Source organism: Oncorhynchus clarkii, chromosome 28 (genome assembly GCF_045791955.1).
Source record: "Oncorhynchus clarkii lewisi isolate Uvic-CL-2024 chromosome 28, UVic_Ocla_1.0, whole genome shotgun sequence".
In the NCBI taxonomy this organism is placed as follows: Eukaryota; Metazoa; Chordata; class Actinopteri; order Salmoniformes; family Salmonidae; genus Oncorhynchus; species Oncorhynchus clarkii.
This window is the reverse complement of record NC_092174.1, coordinates 22,908,813-22,926,650: the sequence shown is the minus strand read 5'-3', so window position 1 is coordinate 22,926,650 and position 17,838 is coordinate 22,908,813. Positions and strand designations below refer to the sequence as shown.

General features: G+C 39.6%; 2 protein-coding genes across 7 annotated transcripts in view; one reads left to right on the top strand and one right to left on the bottom strand.

The window, feature by feature from the left end:
• The window catches only part of LOC139387200 (discs, large (Drosophila) homolog-associated protein 1a), a 117,745-nt gene extending 113,427 nt beyond the window's left edge, over nt 1-4,318 (bottom strand). For all 6 annotated transcript variants that reach the window (XR_011629138.1, XM_071133269.1, XM_071133270.1 and 3 more), the window contains exon 1: nt 4,206-4,318. The gene's annotated coding sequence lies outside the window, so the exon portion shown is untranslated. The remainder of the gene's footprint in view (nt 1-4,205) is intronic.
• Nucleotides 4,319-10,961: 6,643 nt separating this feature from the next.
• On the top strand, nt 10,962-17,275 carry LOC139386478 (carbonic anhydrase). Its single transcript, XM_071132032.1, has 7 exons — nt 10,962-11,687; nt 12,032-12,229; nt 12,821-12,939; nt 13,043-13,135; nt 13,236-13,298; nt 13,432-13,587; nt 16,267-17,275. Exons 1-7 carry the CDS (start codon nt 11,654-11,656, stop codon nt 16,384-16,386), a joined length of 783 nt encoding a protein of 260 aa, XP_070988133.1. The 5' UTR covers nt 10,962-11,653; the 3' UTR covers nt 16,387-17,275.
• Nucleotides 17,276-17,838: the final 563 nt, after the last annotated feature.

Sequence of the window (17,838 nt, the reverse complement as noted above, 5' to 3'; positions counted from 1 at the left end):
CTGCAATCAATGCAATGGTCTATTATTCCTGCATAGGGTCAACAGTACGCCTGGTAACCGTGGAAACTGCACCACACACAAAAAGGTGCTATCTAGATACTAAAATGGTTCTTCGGCTGTCCCCATAGGAGAACCCTTTGAAGAACCCTTTTTGGTTCCACAGTGGTTCTACATGGAACCCAAAATAGTTCTACCTGGAATCAAAAAGGGTTCTACCTAGAACCAAAAAGGGTTATCCTATGGGGACAGCCGAGAACTCTTTTGGAGTGTACAGTGCAATGTGTAGAATGCATAAACCAACCAATCTCACAATCAACATTCAAAATGGCTGAGGATTATGCAGGTCTGTTGTAAAACGTTCTGAATGTATTTACATATTTTCTTAATCCTCAAGCAAATACTGTACATCTCAATCTAAGCTATTTAGCCGGTTTGATGAATTTTCCACTTAAATCAAAGGATACTTTCACTTCAGGAACCTCTTTCCCAGTGTTAGATTAAAATGACATTCTTTTTTTTGACACCGGCATTACCCACATTTGAAAACATCATCACGTTTTAGTCTCTGTTAATCCAAAGTTATTCCAACCAGACCACCAGGCCCATCCTCAGACAAAACTGTGTCAAAGGTTCAGCAGCACAGAGTGAATGTGGGTGGTGGGTGTATAGTCCAACACAAGCAGGGGGAAATCATTCATCATTTTGAAAACACGTTACTACATGTTTTGCAGGTAAACTTTTCACAAAAACATTTTATACTATTCCACACATGATTTGTATGTTTGTTGTTACATACTTTATGAAAGAGTCAAATATTATGGCAAAGATGGCTCTTCTTCTATACAAGCAGTTCCTATTTATAGAGATGCACTCTATTGAAAGGTCAAATCTGGGACAGGTAAACAGACCACTTTGGGGGCCGTCAATTAAATACCCTTTTCACACCCTTTTAGTGCAGATCTGAAACACTATGCTTGCTTGCTTATTTTCTTTTCACATGGTTCTTTCCAGCAACTATGGTGGATGGGTAACCAGGATAGCACAGCACAGCTTGCTTTGGCTTGGCTTGGATTAGAAGTGTGACATGGGTCAAACTGTCCTGAGAGATTGTGGCTTACACCTGACCTAATGTAGTATGATGTTCCCCAGTGGTTGAATGGTTTAGATGATAAGCCATTGGAAGGACTCTCTGGGGACTAGTGGAGCAGGAGGACGTTTGAGAGGAATAGGCATTGTTGGGCTGACAGATAAACCAACGCTGGCTATCATGAGGAGGATATAAACCACTATTATTACCTGTCTATTGAGTTTGTTCAAGAATCTACCAGGCAGTGATTGTAACAAGAATACAAAACTGAGTGTGTACAGCAGAATGTGTTCCAGGAGTGTTTGTCCTTTAGATCCATACAGAAATCTGTCTGGAAGACCACAGATAGTGTCACTCAGTCCCAGACAAAGGTCTACCACAGGGTCTACTACAGAGTACCCAGCTTCCTATTAGCTATCACGCCTCATTCCAATTGAACCTCAGCTTTAATCAGAGGAAATGTATTGTCTCAATAACAAATTACAACATAAAACACCACACTGATTCAACTCCTGATTTAGACTATTTTTTGTTTCTGCTCCAGCCCTATATAATAGAATCCAATGTATTTTATAGTGGTAGAGACAGAGCTGGCTGCAGTTCTAAAAGCAAAGCCACGGCTGGAGTCTATTTCTGGCTGTGTGGAGCTGACGCTGTTCAGAGATGAAATGACATAGCGCCAGTTCACTTGACACAGTGGACTAGCTGTGCTCTAATGAATCTGATTATGCACCCTCCTCCGCAGTTGGACAGGCCTCTCTCCTCCCTCCTCCTCAGGACTCGGTTGTCATCTATCCCCACTGCATGATGATGACGAACCACTGGCTGAAACAAACTGACCAGCCTACACTGACAGGCATTCGGCAGCCAGACCAAATGTTAAGCCTCCTCTATCTTTTACCCATGGTGATGACGTCAGAGTACTAGTCAGACTAAATGTTAGCCTAAACCTCCTCTCCTTTGTACGCAATTGTGATGACATTAGAGAGAGTACAAGTCAGACGTGCTATATTTATAGATGTCAGATTTCCTTCAAGTTTATCTGAATGAAACATCTAAACATCTCATTTTCAGCAGTGGCAGTCTGTGGTAGGATGAAGAAACATCTAAAAGAGCATATTTGCTGTGGGGGTAGAGTATGTACGTACATATGCTCTATCTTTTATATAGAAATGACATCTCTGTAATCCTGTTATAGTTCTGACACAGTGAGAGGGGGACTGTGATGCGGAGGATGCTTGGCACTTGACGATTGGTTCCACTATGTGATACTGTGATACTGCAGCCCTTGATGTTAAGACACATTGACACTGCTTCTTTATCTACAAACTATATAAAACAAATGTTTAGGAATACAAACAGTTTTTGGTCCTAACTCAATTGAAATACAGTATCTATCCCCCCCCCCCCCCCCCCAGAGTGTGTGGCATAACGAAGTTGACAACCAAATGTCTCTAAATTAATTAACCCATTGTTTACTACTGTTGCTGCCAAATAACAAGACATAAATGGGCATACTGATCCAGTGAAATTGATAAAGGGCTCAAAAGTGACCGAGGATGATAAGTAGCCAAGCCTAACATATTTAAGGTCTTTCTTTCAACATAAAATAATTGTGACATCTTGGTAGATGTACAAACTATAAAGAAAATGGCAGAAAATGGCAGTCTGACAGAAGCCAGTTAAGTCAACATCGATATGAAGTATTTCTGTCTGGACCAATTTGGACCTTTAATCAGATGTAGTGCCTTTTGTCGCCTCTCAAACAAACACCAATCCAAGACTGGAAGAGGACCGTCTCAGACAATACATTCCAGTTACTGTGCGACAAATATTGCTCCAATGCCTCTGAGAGAGAGAGAGAGAAATCGAGAGAAAGTACATTTCTGAGCAAAGATAAAGGCACTGTGACATACAGACGATGAGAGAGATGCACAAATCTAAATAGCCTACTTATTTTGTCCTGTCACAGTAAAAGGAGTGTAGGCTATTGTAGTGACAGTGCCTTGTCATACTTTCTTAAGTTCAACAAGAGGATAAGGTTCAAATTAAAATATTTTGTAAAGTTCTGCAAGTGGAATATGTAACATATGTAACAACATATAGCCAACTGTACCTATGATTCCAATAATATCAGCTTAGCTCCATGAAAAACATCAATAGTATTTAGTATTTAGGTACTAAATATTTAGGTAACCGCAGGTAGCCTAGCAGTTAAGTGTTGGGCCAGTAACTGGAAAGTTGCTGGTTTAAATCCCTGAGCTGACTAGGTGAAGAAATCTGCAGATATATCTTTGAGCAAGGCACTTAACCCTAACTTCTCCTGTAAATTGGATAAGAGTGACTACTAAAATGTAAAATTAGGAGGGCAAAAACCTCCCGCTACCTGCTTAGTTAAACAGATATATCTGCAACACTGATGTTCTCTTCTCTCTTTGTCAGAATGATGATAAACGTCTATCCCTCTATAACATGGAACACCGCTGCGCACATTGAGCAACAGTATCCGTTTATTTAATACTAAATGTGTCATATGAATGGTAGGTTATTTTATATGTGCTAATGGCAGAAACTGTCGTTTAATTGAAAACACTACAATGACAATAGCTAAATCTGCTACAACTTGTTTGAACTTAGATGATTCACGATATCTTGACCGCATCATGCACTGCATTCCATCACTAGGAAATAATATAATACTGTATTAAGGAACATAGGATTGCATTCATCAATAGGTTGATCTCGAATAGCACACAGACTATTCACGACATGTGAAAGAGCAGTAAGTAGGGATTGCCTTTTGTCTTCATCAAGCGTCCTATGGTGCGCTGCTGTGTGCAACTGATGTGGGCTGCTGTATCGGCGATAGAATGATGTTATTTCACATCTAGTGTGATGCAAGTCTTTCTGAGACAACCGTCATCTGGGTGGTTACAATGTAGCCTCATTGAAAACAATGGCTTTCGGTCAACAAACAATTGTCAAATAAGGCAGATAATAGTAGGCTAGTGATGTGGTTCGTTCCTCAGCATCAGTATTGGAAAAATGTACCAATCAACCACTCGCTATTGCTATGGAGGAAAACATGCAGCATGTAGGGAAAATATTGAAAGCTTACCTTCAGTCTTCTCAAGTCAGAATTCATGAGTGGAGTGACATTCGATAAATCCTAAATGAAACGATATTAGTTTTATGAGAAATAATAAGAAAGAGCGACTGGTGGTGGCTGTATAGCTGGGTATCAAACCGCACGAGCCTCTGTTCCATGCACATGACAGCTCGCTCTGTTGCTGCAGCGCAGAGAGGACGAAAACCCACATACTGGAAAAATGAGGACGCCAATAAGACCCGGCATGGAGAAGGACTAAGGAGAGGGAAACAAATTAAGCTGCTGCTCTGTTGCAATAGAGACGATTGCGTTAGGAATAGACTATAATTTTATAGAAAAGAATATAGTTATATATTATAAATTATAAAATGTGCCTTTTCCTTCAGTGCATAACAAGAGACATAAAACAGACTTAATAACAATTATTTGCTCTGTCATATTTTCAAACGTTATTTTTGAACTGGTAAAAAAATGGCATTTGAAGTCAGAGATATAAATACTTGTGCCAAAACAGGTTTATGCACAGCATACATATACACATGACAAATGCAATTGGGTACAGGCTATTCATAGCCTAATTAATTCAGCATTTCCTAGAGTTTTGGTCAACATGATCCCTAAAAAGCAACAGCAGATTGTTTCCCTTCATTGCCAATAATCCAGCATTACAGGAAGAGAGGAGCAGTATATTGCGTGTTAGGGGCCCTTATAAAATAAAATCATTTCAAACAATTGTGTCCAGTTTTTCATATCAATATTCGAATTATCTCACACACAGTGTAGCTGTGTTAGTAACTAATGTGGCAATGATTGTGTTATTGAAAGTCATTTTAACATGCTAAAGTGAAATGCCGATGGATTACATTCAGGACTATCAGGACTATTCAGCAATACTAAACTCAGTGTCCTCCAGCCCTAAATGTTACAGTATTGAAGTAGAGAACTACTGACATAAAAGTATCATACAAACATTATTTAGTGTTAAGGTACAATCTGTGCTATGTCTTTACCTGTCTTGTGTCTCACACATTTTTATAAAGAAACATCACATACTATAACTTTACTATGCTCACACAGCTCAACCTACTGTGGGTTGGCCTATCATAGCACTACTAGACAATAAGAGACTCTCCCATCCCATCCTGTGAGGTATTGTAGGGATTGTGGAGGAGTGGAGTGGAGGAGTGGAGGAGAGGAGAATGCAGGTTATTCAGTGAAGATCAAATGAGAACTGGCATCTGCTTTGAAAACAGAGTGGTCTTGTCCACAACTGTGGCTCATTAGCTACGCTGCTGTCACCACAAACAGAGGGGGACATGAAGAAAACCCATGACAGATGCAATTTAGTTTGCCAAAAAATTCTGCTGATCAGCCAAAACTGTGAGGAACGACAGCAAACTAGTTTGTGAAGATGATGTAATAAAGTTTTTAAGTTTGGGACTGAAGACAGTGAAATAAAATCTTGCTTTTTCGAGAGATGGGCGTTCATTTTGTATGAACTGACGGATTATGCTATAATACACTTTGGATTTAAAAATGTCCTGATATTAAATGACATGGATCCACAGTACCAGTCAAAAGTTTGGACACACCTACTCATTCAAGGGTTTTTCTTTATTTAGACTATTTTCTACATTGTAGAATAATAGTTAAGACATCAAAACTATGAAATAACACATATGGAATCATGTAGTAACCAAAAAAGTGTTAAACAAATCAAAATATATTTTATATTTGAGATTCTTCAAAGTAGCCAACCTTTGCCTTGATGTCAGCTTTGCACACTCTTGGCACTCTCTCAACCAGTTTCATGAGGTAGTCACCTGGAATGCATTTCATTTAACAGGTATGCCTTGTTAAAAGTTCATTTGTGGAGTTTCTTTCCTTCTTAATGCATTTGAGCCAATCAGTTGTGTTGTTACAAGGTAGGGGTGGTATACAGAAGATAGCCCTATTTGGTAAAAGATAAAGTCCATATTAGGGTAGCCTAGTGGTTAGAGCGTTGGACTAGTAACCGGAAGGTTGCAAATTCAAACCCCTGAGCTGACAAGGTACAAATATGTCGTTCTGCCCCTGAACAGCCAGTTAACCCACTGTTCCCAGGCCGTCATTGAAAATAAGAATTTGTTCTTAACTGACTTGCCTAGTTAAATAAAGGTTAAAATATATATATATATATATATATATATATATATATATATATATATATATATATATAAATATATATATATATATATATATATTATGGCAAGGACAGCTAAAATAAGCAAAGAGAAATGACAGTCCATCATTACTTGAAGGGAAAATGTCAAGTTGAAAGTTTCTTCAAGTGCAGTCAGAAAAACCATCAAGCGCTATGATGAAACTGGCTCTCATGAGGACCGCCACAGGAAAGGAAGACCCAAAGTTACCTCTGCTGCAGAGGATAAGTTCATTAGAGTTACCAGCCTCAGAAATTACAGCCCAAATAAATGCTTCACAGAGTTCAAGTAACAGACACATCGTAGCATCAACTGTTCAGAGGAGACTGCATGAATCAGGCCTTCATAGTCGAATTGCTGTGACGAAACCACTACTAAAGGACACCAATAATAATAAAAAGATACTTGCTTGTGCCAAGAAACACGAGCAATGGACATTAGACCAGTGGAAATCTGTCCTTTGGTGTGGTGAGTCCAAATTTGAGATTTTTGTTTCCAACCGCCTTGTCTTTGTGAGACGCAGAGTAGGTGAACGGATTGTCTCTGCATGTGTGGTTCCCACCATTGAAGCATGAAGGAAGAGGTGTGATGGCGTGGGGGTGCTTTGCTGGTGCCACTGTCTGTGATTTATTTAGAATTCAAGGCACACTTGACCAGCATGGCTACCACAGCATTCTCCAGCGATACACCATCCCATCTGGTTTTGCGCTTAGTGGGACTATCACGTGTTTTCAACAGAACAATGACGCAACACACCTCCAGGATGTGTAAGCTCTATTTGACCAAGAAGGAGAGTGATGGAGGGCTGCATCAGATTACCTGGCCTCCACAATCACCCGACCTCAACCCAATTGAGATGGTTTGGGATGAGTTGGACTGCAGAGTGAAGGAAAAGCAGCCAACAAGTGCTTAGTATATGTGGGAACTCCTTCAAGACTGTTGGAAAAGCATTTATGTTGAAGCTAGTTGAGAGAATGCCAAGAGTGTGCAAAGCTGTCATCAAGGTTCCTGCATGATTATGTGTTATTTCATAGTTTTGATGTCTTCACTATTATTCTACAATGTAGAAATAGTAAAAATAAAGAAAAACCCTTGAATGAGTAGGTGTGTCCAAACTTTTGACTGGAACTGTATTTTTTGGGATCGTTGTAAAGAAACTTAAAACATGAGAGGGAAAGCGTTCCACTTAGCTGTCTGTGAAGGTCAAACTATTCATCTTTTGTTAGACTGCTGATGCCATTTCTTGCAAGTCAGAGAAATCAGAGTAGGAATCAAATATGTTTTGGGGAAAACCGCTCACTTCTTGCAGCGCTACACATTTTGCCATGGGTCAGAGAGCAAAATATTCTGTTTTATTAAAGCTAGTTTCCTTTAATTCTAAACATGTTGCCATGGCTTATGACAAATTCACATACTATCTAATGATAATACCTTTATATTGGTTTGGGGATCCCTAAAGCTCACCATCCCACCCCACCGTGCCTCCTGCTCCATTTTCCATACGCAGGCTTACTCTTCCATCTGAAACTGTGGACAAAAACACACATCTGGCATGAAAAGAGGCTAATTCACACCCCGGTCAGAGCTGACATTCTTCTTGAACGATTTTGTTCCTCAGATTAGGTGTTATTTGGTAAGATCAAAAAAGAAGCATGCAGTAGCTGAATGGATGAAATGAAGATAAATATGTATTTGATATCCTTAAAATGTAATCATGCTCATTCAGTGTAAGTCAAATCGTATCATCAAATGGCTGCATGAAAAATGGAAAGAGAAGTAGGCTACTGAATATTGTATTTGCAGTTATAGGTGCACTCACTCTGCAATGCCATTTTATGCCATTTTATTTTCATTCTATTCTACCTTAACTAGGTTTTGTTTACTATGTTATCTTTACAGTCTATGGGCACCTGCATAGTAAGATCTTTGTCCCAGTCATCTGAAAATCATATTTATTTTATTTTAGTTATCTGATTGATGCTACCCCATCCTCTCTCCCACTATAAAGCCAATAAAGCATTGTCATTTGACCCCTTGCTAATAGTTGTGAATACTTCCCTAAATCAATGTGGAGTATATAATTCGAAATTAAGCCATTCTTTCTGTGGCCATAATGAGTTCTCTTCTTTTCACTGAGACTTTGTCTAATAGTACTGAGTAGCTTCGGGCCACTTACTCAACTGGAGGGCTGAAGTGTGTGGAGGTCATATCAATACAAGTACAACTAATTACAGAGGAGAGTCTCTCTTGTATGTTAATGTATTCACTCAGCCTTTGACTACTGCTGCCTTTCTTAGGACGGAAGGTTAGGCCTTATGCAGGCCTTTTGTTTATTTGTCTGAAGAAGATGAGTCGCAGTATGATTTGCACTAATATGACTTAACGATGTACATGATACTGACTGTACAGTTAAAAATATCTACAATTGCTGAACCTTCTACTCCTCTGTGCCACACTCCAACAGAAGTGTCTGTATGATGTGCCGTTTGCAGTGAAAAAGTTTGGCAAAAAAAACAGTTAAAGAATACTGAAGCATAATTAAAATAGTATGTTCTTAAAATATACATTCTACTTCCTCCTTCCAAGATGTTCTGTACTGTGTGAATCATGGATCATCTCATCCAGCCTTTGCAAATCAAAATGCACAAAGGGATGTGTGGGCATTGAGTATGTGTGCCAGTGATGAAAAACAATATAAATGTTGAGAAGCAACTGTCAAATATGGGGATCCAATCAGGGCTTACATAAAATGTTGAGAAGCAACTGTCAAATATGGGGATCCAATCAGGGCTTACATAAAACACATCAATGTGTTTATAAATAAAGAACTAGCTGGGCAGATGTATGATTGTGTCAAAATATGATGAAAATGCTAATTTAAGTAAATTGGTTATTATTAAAATTATATGCAATGTTTTATTTACTTTCTGATTGAGTTTTTCTGGTATAGAAATGACACGGAGAGGTACATCTCCAATCTATGTGCTTACTGCACAACTGGTAAAATCCCAAACATTATCCCATATAGCCTATTCATGACTATTTAATTTACCCGCACCATCTTGTTAAAGTTTGGGAGGAATTATCTGAATCAAGAATCAATACCCACCAACTGCCACATGGTGTAGTCATTTGTAAGAAAATGGTATTGGAAAGCAAATGTCTGTGTTAGCTTCCTTCATTGTACCAGTAGATAGAAGCAAATGTCTGTGTTAGCTACCTTCATTGTACCAGTAGATGGAAGCAAATGTCTGTGTTAGCTTTCTTCATTGTACCAGTAGATAGAAGCAAATGTCTGTGTTAGCTTCCTTCATTGTACCAGTAGATGGAGGCAAATGTCTGTGTTAGCTTTCTTCATTGTACCAGTAGATGGAAGCAAATGTCTGTATTAGCTTCCTTCATTGTACCAGTAGATGGAAGCAAATGTCTGTGTTAGCTTTCTTCATTGTACCAGTAGATGGAAGCAAATGTCTGTGTTAGCTTCCTTCATTGTACCAGTAGATGGAAGCAAATGTCTGTGTTAGCTTTCTTCATTGTACCAGTAGATGGAAGCAAATGTCTGTGTTAGCTTCCTTCATTGTACCAGTAGATGGAAGCAAATGTCTGTGTTAGCTTTCTTCACTGTACCAGTAGATGGAAGCAAACGTCTGTGTTAGCTTCCTTCATTGTACCAGTAGATGGAAGCACATGTCTGTGTTAGCTTTCATCATTGTACCAGTAGATGGAAGCAAATGTCTGTGTTAGCTTTCTTCATTGTACCAGTAGATGGAAGCAAATGTCTGTGTTAGCTTCCTTCATTGTACCAGTAGATGGAAGCAAATGTCTGTGTTAGCTTTCTTCATTGTACCAGTAGATGGAAGCAAATGTCTGTGTTAGCTTCCTTCATTGTACCAGTAGATGGAAGCAAATGTCTGTGTTAGCTTTCTTCACTGTACCAGTAGATGGAAGCAAACGTCTGTGTTAGCTTCCTTCATTGTACCAGTAGATGGAAGCACATGGCTGTGTTAGCTTTCATCATTGTACCAGTAGATGGAAGCAAACGTCTGTGTTAGCTTCCTTCATTGTACCAGTAGATGGAAGCACATGTCTGTGTTAGCTTTCATCATTGTACCAGTAGATGGAAGCAAATGCACATAGCATTTTCTTGGACTTGTAGCAGTTTGCTTATGCCATTATCCACATCCATTAATGAATTAAATATCCAAACCTTGAAAAATAGAATTCTAAGGAATATTTTGTATTACCAAAAACTATGCATCACATTAGCAACAAAATGTAATCCATAATTCATCAGCACATGTTTGATTTAAATCCACTCATTCCAAACCACATCTCTTATTAGCCTAAAGTGACCAATACACTGGTCGGTGCATAATAAAACGCTTTTCATATTTATTCATGCAATCTGTGCAAATCTAGTCAGCTGTACTACCCTGCTGGTGACTAACAGCACAGTGCAGTCTATTGTCGTGGCCCCTTTAAAATTATGCACTGGAGAGGAAGGGGCGATTGCGTTTAAAATATTAGGTTTTTACGCTGACGCAGGCTGCAAAGTGACATGGGCAGTTCAAGGAAAAATATAGCCTACAATGCATCACGTTTTGATTTGCATCCTTGCTTTCCTTCTTGTCCATTCTTGTCCATTCTGTTCCTAGAACGAAACACAGTTTCCATTTGCACATCTCACATGCTATACAGTAGCCTACTTCTACTACGGACGCAGGCTACGTTGGAAGAACCCAAGGTCAGTGAATCTGGCATGCCTTGCTCTCAGAAGAAAAAAACATATATTTCGGGATGTCACTATAAAACGTTAAAGGAGACCATGGTGAAGAAACCGTACCTAACATGTGTGTAATGTTAGTCTACGAACGCCAAATCTTCTGGCAAGACTATATTGTCTGGAATGCACACGTCTTGAGTGTGAGCTCTCAGCAGGGTCTGCTTCATTCTCACCACCGGATAGAAGGTCGACCGATAGAGCGATGCGCTCCACAGTGAATGGGACCATATGAACATGGAGGTGTGACTCGGATCGTCTATTGATGGGTGCTTGAACACCTCCTGCTGTGATGACTGGACTGCGCTAAAACCAAGAGGCCAAACCCACCCACTTGATGTAGGCCTACTGTCAGGAGGGGAAGTCTATATAAACCCTCACAATTGTTATTTCAAGGTTAGCACAAACTGGATCCTTGTATCTTGGTTTTACAATTGAAAGGGATTATATTCGCATAGGAACACAAGTCAATAATCATGTCTCACAGCTGGGGATATGGACCATCTGATGGTGAGGCATTATAGAATCTATTCTACATTGTCATCTGATGCTGACTCCACTTTTGGAACTGCTAGTTGAAACTGTAAATTTCAACAGTTGCATGATTTTGTTGCATGAATAACTCAGTACATTTCTTATCGGAACAAAATAACTTCTGTAAATAAGTGTTAATATTTTCTGATATGCTACTTAATGAATGCATAATTAGCCCTACATTATTAGGTTATTATCATACATTTATACATGTATCTGTGAGAACACAGATATCACCGGACTGTTTAGAATAGAGTGAATATGATACATTTGTGTTTTTGTTCTGTTTGACTCTGTCCCATGTTTTTTTCCCATCATAGGACCTGAGAAGTGGTGTGATGGCTTTCCTGTTGCTAATGGACCCAGGCAGTCTCCTATTGATATAATTCCTGGTCAAACCTCCTATGATTCTACCTTGAAGCCCCTCAAACTGAAATATGACCCATCCAACTCCACAGACATTCTGAACAATGGCCATTCCTTCCAAGTTGGCTTTGTGGATGATGTTGACAGTTCAAGTAAGCCTTTGAATTCATATATAATGATATACAGCTAATATGTCAATACATTATCATCTCCATTTCTCACATAGGTTATGAGGTGAGCATTTAGTAAAGGGAGGAGTGAAATAGAAAGGGGAAGCGGCAACAAGAGAACGAGTGCTGCGGCAAACTGGTTACATGTTAACTTCAGTGGCTTTACATGGTAACTTCAGTGGCTTTGCTTAAAACAAATATCAAACACAGTGGTGAATTCATTTCCTTGATGCATTGTCTTTGTCCATTGTGCACATAGGTTGCTGTACAGTAGATAACATTGATGATAGGTGACGTTAGAGCAGGCTGGTAGGTGTTCATTCTGAAGGTTTTAGTATCGTTGGGCTGAAGTACGCTAGTTGTCAGGTCTTTTGTTGTGGTGCTGGGAGCAAGCACATCAATCTGCAGACTACATTGTTAAAAATGAATGTTTCCTACCCTACCCTATCATTCATTACGTGATGGCAGTAATCATGTCATTTGACTGCATTTGGACACACGCAGATGCTCATAAACGTAGTTCATTTTGAAAAGCAACATTAAAAGTTTGTGTGTGCGTGTTCCTATCCACAGCACTGACCGGAGGCCCCATCACTGGCATATACAGGCTGAAGCAGTTCCACTTCCACTGGGGCGCCAGTGACGACAGGGGCTCTGAGCACACCGTCAATGGAATCAAGTTCCCCTGTGAGGTAGGCAGTCCTAGACCAAGATTATACAACGGGACAAGCCGTATGGATTCAGATCAGACTTTTCATTGGCTACCTGAGTTAAACCTGACTTTGTTTTTTCAAGCTCCATCTGGTGCACTGGAACACCAAGTACCCTAGCTTTGGTGAGGCCGCTAGTGAACCCGATGGACTCGCTGTGGTTGGAGTGTTTCTGAAGGTGCAGATTGTTCATACACTGTTTATTTGTTTCCCTCTAAGTGCATTCTGAAAGTAGCCTGATTCCCTTGGATGGCTGTGTGAATTCTTGTTTCTTATAGATTGGTGCTGCAAACCCCAGACTGCAGAAGGTTCTCGATGCTCTGGGGGCCATCAAATCAAAGGTGAAATCAAATTGATCTTAAATGGTATTTAGATTTAGAAATCTTGCCTCGAATGACTAGAATTGGTTGGGAATGTTGAAGTAAGACTTTGTTTATTCATTGTGTATTCAATCACAATTTGTGCATTCTTTAGGGAAAGCAAACTACATTTTCCAACTTTGATGCCAAAACTCTGTTGCCTTGCTCACTGGACTACTGGACATATGATGGCTCCCTGACCACTCCCCCTCTGCTGGAGAGTGTCACCTGGATCGTCCTGAAGGAACCGATCAGTGTCAGCCCTACCCAGGTAAAATCATTTTATACAGTATCTTCATAACAAGGAAATGTGTTCTCCTTTCACTAATCAGCTTCATCAGGCCCAGTTAATTGAAAGAGGTCAGTTTGAGGACAGACGTCATAGGACATCTTTTAGAAAATAATCAAATGTTTTATGAAGCTAGAAGTACTTTATGTGCGGGTACTAAAAATAAAATGCTTTCTTGGCAGTAGAATACAGTAGAAAGGACTTGTTTGTGTGTACAGTAGGTTTCTGCTTTCCATCTTGTCTTGGTGAGCATTGCTACAAAGTTTGTGTTTACCAAGCAAGTACCAACCACGTTTTTTAGTAGAAGTTTCAGCCATTCACTCAAAACAGGGAGGGTCAAGACTGTTGCCTGTCACTTTAGATTACATTATCTGAGTGGCCCATAACGCTTATTTAGTAACTCCTGCTAGTATCATATTTGGGAAGCTTGTCTCTTCCAACGAAAGCAGCCTACACCCACATTAACCTCTTTTGGATCCGCCCCTTTTTTTCAATTTTTCACCTAAAATTACATACCCAAATCTAACTGCCTGTAGCTCAGGACCTGAAGCAAGGATATGCATAATCTTCATACCATTTGAAAGGAAACACTTTGCAGTTTGTGGTAATGTGAAATTAATGTAGGAGAATATGACACGTTAGATCTGGTAAAAGATAATACAAAGAAAAAAACGTTTTTTTTGCCATCATCTTTGAAATGCAAGAGAAAGGCTATAATGTATTATTCCAGCCCAGGCGCAATTTAGATTTTGCAGTGTATGTGCAACGTTTTAGACTGATCCAATTAACCATTGCATTTCTGTTCAAAACTTTGTATCAAGACTGCCCAAATGTGCCTAATTAGTTTATTAATAACTTTTCAAGTTCATAACTGTGCACTCTCCTCAAGCAATAGCATGGCATTCTTTCACTGTAATAGCGACTGTAAATTGGACAGTGCAGTTAGATTAACAAGAATTTAAGATATCTGTTAATACCAGATATGTCTATGTCCTGGGACATTTTCTTGTTACTTAAGTATAGGTCATGGACTAAATACGTTTTTATTTCTCTATGTTGTCTCAGAAGTTTCTGTGACTGTCTGTAAATAATTCACACAGAAAATGATTTGTCCTACCATAAAATAACAACCAAACGTACACAAACTACAGTACATAGTTATTGTAAGCTACTGTACACAGCTGACACATCCCCTTATTATTGATTTTCCATGCTGAGCCTTTGGGGATATCAAATCCCCGAGTCCAATTTCACCAGCCAGCGTTTAAATGGGACCCCAAGGATGCTTGTTTATTGAAAGCTGCAGTCGAAGGCACTGTCCCCTCCCTATATGTCATGACGAAAAGAAAGTGTAAATTTAGGGAGGGCTACCTCCAACCATATGCATTGTTAAGATAAGTTAAGCAGTAGTGCAAGGCAGCAATAAAGTGGGTGGAGAGAGTTTACTGTTCTGACTGAGAACTGATGCAATGTTGTGTTGGAAAAGCCTTTCACCTACATGCAGTAGGACCCATGTCTAAATCTGTGAGTGTTAGCAACCTCAGAAAGCCTTTGTAGTTGTTCTTTGCAGATTGTGAGATTATAGAATGAAGGAAATGAATGCACTTTCAGAAGTGTTTCAGTTCTCACGGTAAATGAGAACTAAGTTGAACAGTGTGTCAATTGATACTGTTGCTCTAAACCTATTTTGAACTTTGGAAATGAGACTGTACAGAGTCTTGAATGTCTAAAGAAATGATGGAGCCGGTCATGCATATTAATAGTAAATTAGAGAAGACGTTTTTCATGCTTATAGCAACATTCATTTACACTCTCTATGCTTGCTTATGGCTGACCATCGATGTTGATGGGGAGCCATTGCTCCCAATTGTGGGTATTGTGGGGGGTTGTTCTTATGCCATTGCATGTGGCTGTGCAGGACAATGCGAGACCCACATGGTTTACAACGAGGCTCAGGTGAATTACTGACCAGAGAGGTATGCACCCGCTACACGCCGGTGTTGTTGCACACACTATTACATTCTCCTCTCTCTGATTGTGTCCTGTACTCTCTACATTAATTCAAAATACATTTAAAACTTCACTCTACATTATGATCAGTTAGACCTCTATATTAACATTGGTACTAAATGGGTATTGTTTCAGGGATAACAGTTCACATCCTGCTCATTGAGTGATCTAAATATGGGATGTAAATACTGGAACACAGTAGGTCACAGACACTCCTTTAACATGAGCCACAGACCACAGTTGCACCGAGACACTATGATTCTAACCATTCTATTGTTGGTCTCTCTCTCTCTCTCTATCTCTCTCTCTCTCTCTCTCTCTCTCTCTCTCTCTCTCTCTCTCTTTCTCTCTCTCTTTATCTCTCTCGCTTTATCTCTTTCTCTTTATCTCTCTCTCTCTCTCTTTATCTCTCTCGCTTTATCTCTTTCTCTTTATCTCTCTCTCTCTCTCTTTATCTCTCTCGCTTTATCTCTTTCTCTTTATCTCTCTCTCTCTCTCTTTATCTCTCTCACTTTATCTCTTTCTCTTTATCTCTCTCTTTCTCTCTCTCTTTCTCTCTCTAACTCTCTCGTTCTCTCGTTCTCTCTCTCTCTCTCTCTCTCTCTCTCTCTCTCTCTCTCTCTCTCTCTCTCTCTCTCTGTCTCCTGACAGATGGGTAAATTCCGCAGCTTAATGTTCAGTGGTGATGGAGAGGCACCTTGCTGCATGCAGGACAACTACCGGCCCCCTCAGCCTCTCAAGGGACGCAAGGTCCGCCGGTCCTTCAAGTAAACAGCTATGCATCACGCCATCCCCCATCCCACCATTGCCGATCCCCAACCTTTCCCCTAGATTATATATATATTGTGTGCCATTTTATATGCATTGCTATCAGAATCTGCAGATTGTTAACCCTATAGACAATACAATCAGTAATCAGAAAACAGAAAGGAAACCTAAACCTAAACCAATGCAGTTTAATAACAAGAGCCAGTGTAGATGAGATTATTGCGCCGATATGGATGGACAGCACTTTATACGCCTGGCCTGCCTGCCCCTCCTGTAATCCCTGACGATAAACCTCGGGATCACCCCAGATTAACGTCATTTAGCTGCCTGTCACTGCAATAACAGACGACTGACTCAGTCAGTCAGCCAGTCAGAGATAGAGGCCTTTTATAGTATAATACTACTGGGCTTCTACTCTCAATAAGCACAAGGAGAGATGGAATCTTGAATTACATGCCTTCAATTTTTGGATTGTGTCTCCAAATCGTCATCAGTGTTTTTACTTTAGATTACAGGTCAATACTGAAAAGAAGAGATCCAATTCAAGTGATTATTTTTTTAACGACTCATAACTTACTACCTACCCCAGTGCATTAACATTGTGTCTTAAAATCATGAGAGTGAAAGAAGATGTGTGAGATGTCATATCATCCAAGTCCATCCATTGAAATAAATCACTGACTGAGGGACTAGAGTAATGTGTGTTTTAGTTTTTTTTTAAATAAATGTTATATTGAAAAATTAAATCTTGAAGTATGTTTTTGGAAATACCTGGAATGATTTTTAAGCCTTGCATATAATTGTTAAAATGGGAATGGAAGGTTTGTGTGATTCGTTCATGTCAAATTTGATGGATGGGAATTTGATCAGTGAAATAAATGGCATAACTGTACCTACATGTGCATCCTGTGTTTATTCGCTATATTTTAGATATATTGAAGGACCACACTACAGAAATGTAAGCTGTGTGGGATCAGCCTTATCCAGATAGGGAGACAGAGACCCCACTGTTGATGGTCAGACATCCCTATTTTAAGTACAGATAGAAGGCCTCTTTTACAGTCGTGTGCCCTTAACATGGGACTGTTTACCTTTGGTTCATCAATCAAGTTGTGTGGTACAAACAACATTCACTTCAAAATAAATGCCTTTATGTCAATAAGAGACCTATATAATTAAAACAATGTTGACTATTTCCTCTGTTCTTTTGTATTTTACGTCAATACTGTCCGAGTGAGGGTTATAGTCAAACTCAAATTCGAAGGAAAGAAAAAAGGAAAAGAAGTAAACACTTCTTTGTCTGCCACTGCCGCAGCGATGACAGAAGAGTTGGATGCCAGTTCACATCTCATTACTGCTTTGAGTCATGGCTGATTGCTTGTTGTCTATGTTCATGCTTATGTAAGCCGTTCTGTGTTTGTGGGTGCCTTTGCCAGGCAGGCACCCTTTGTCAGT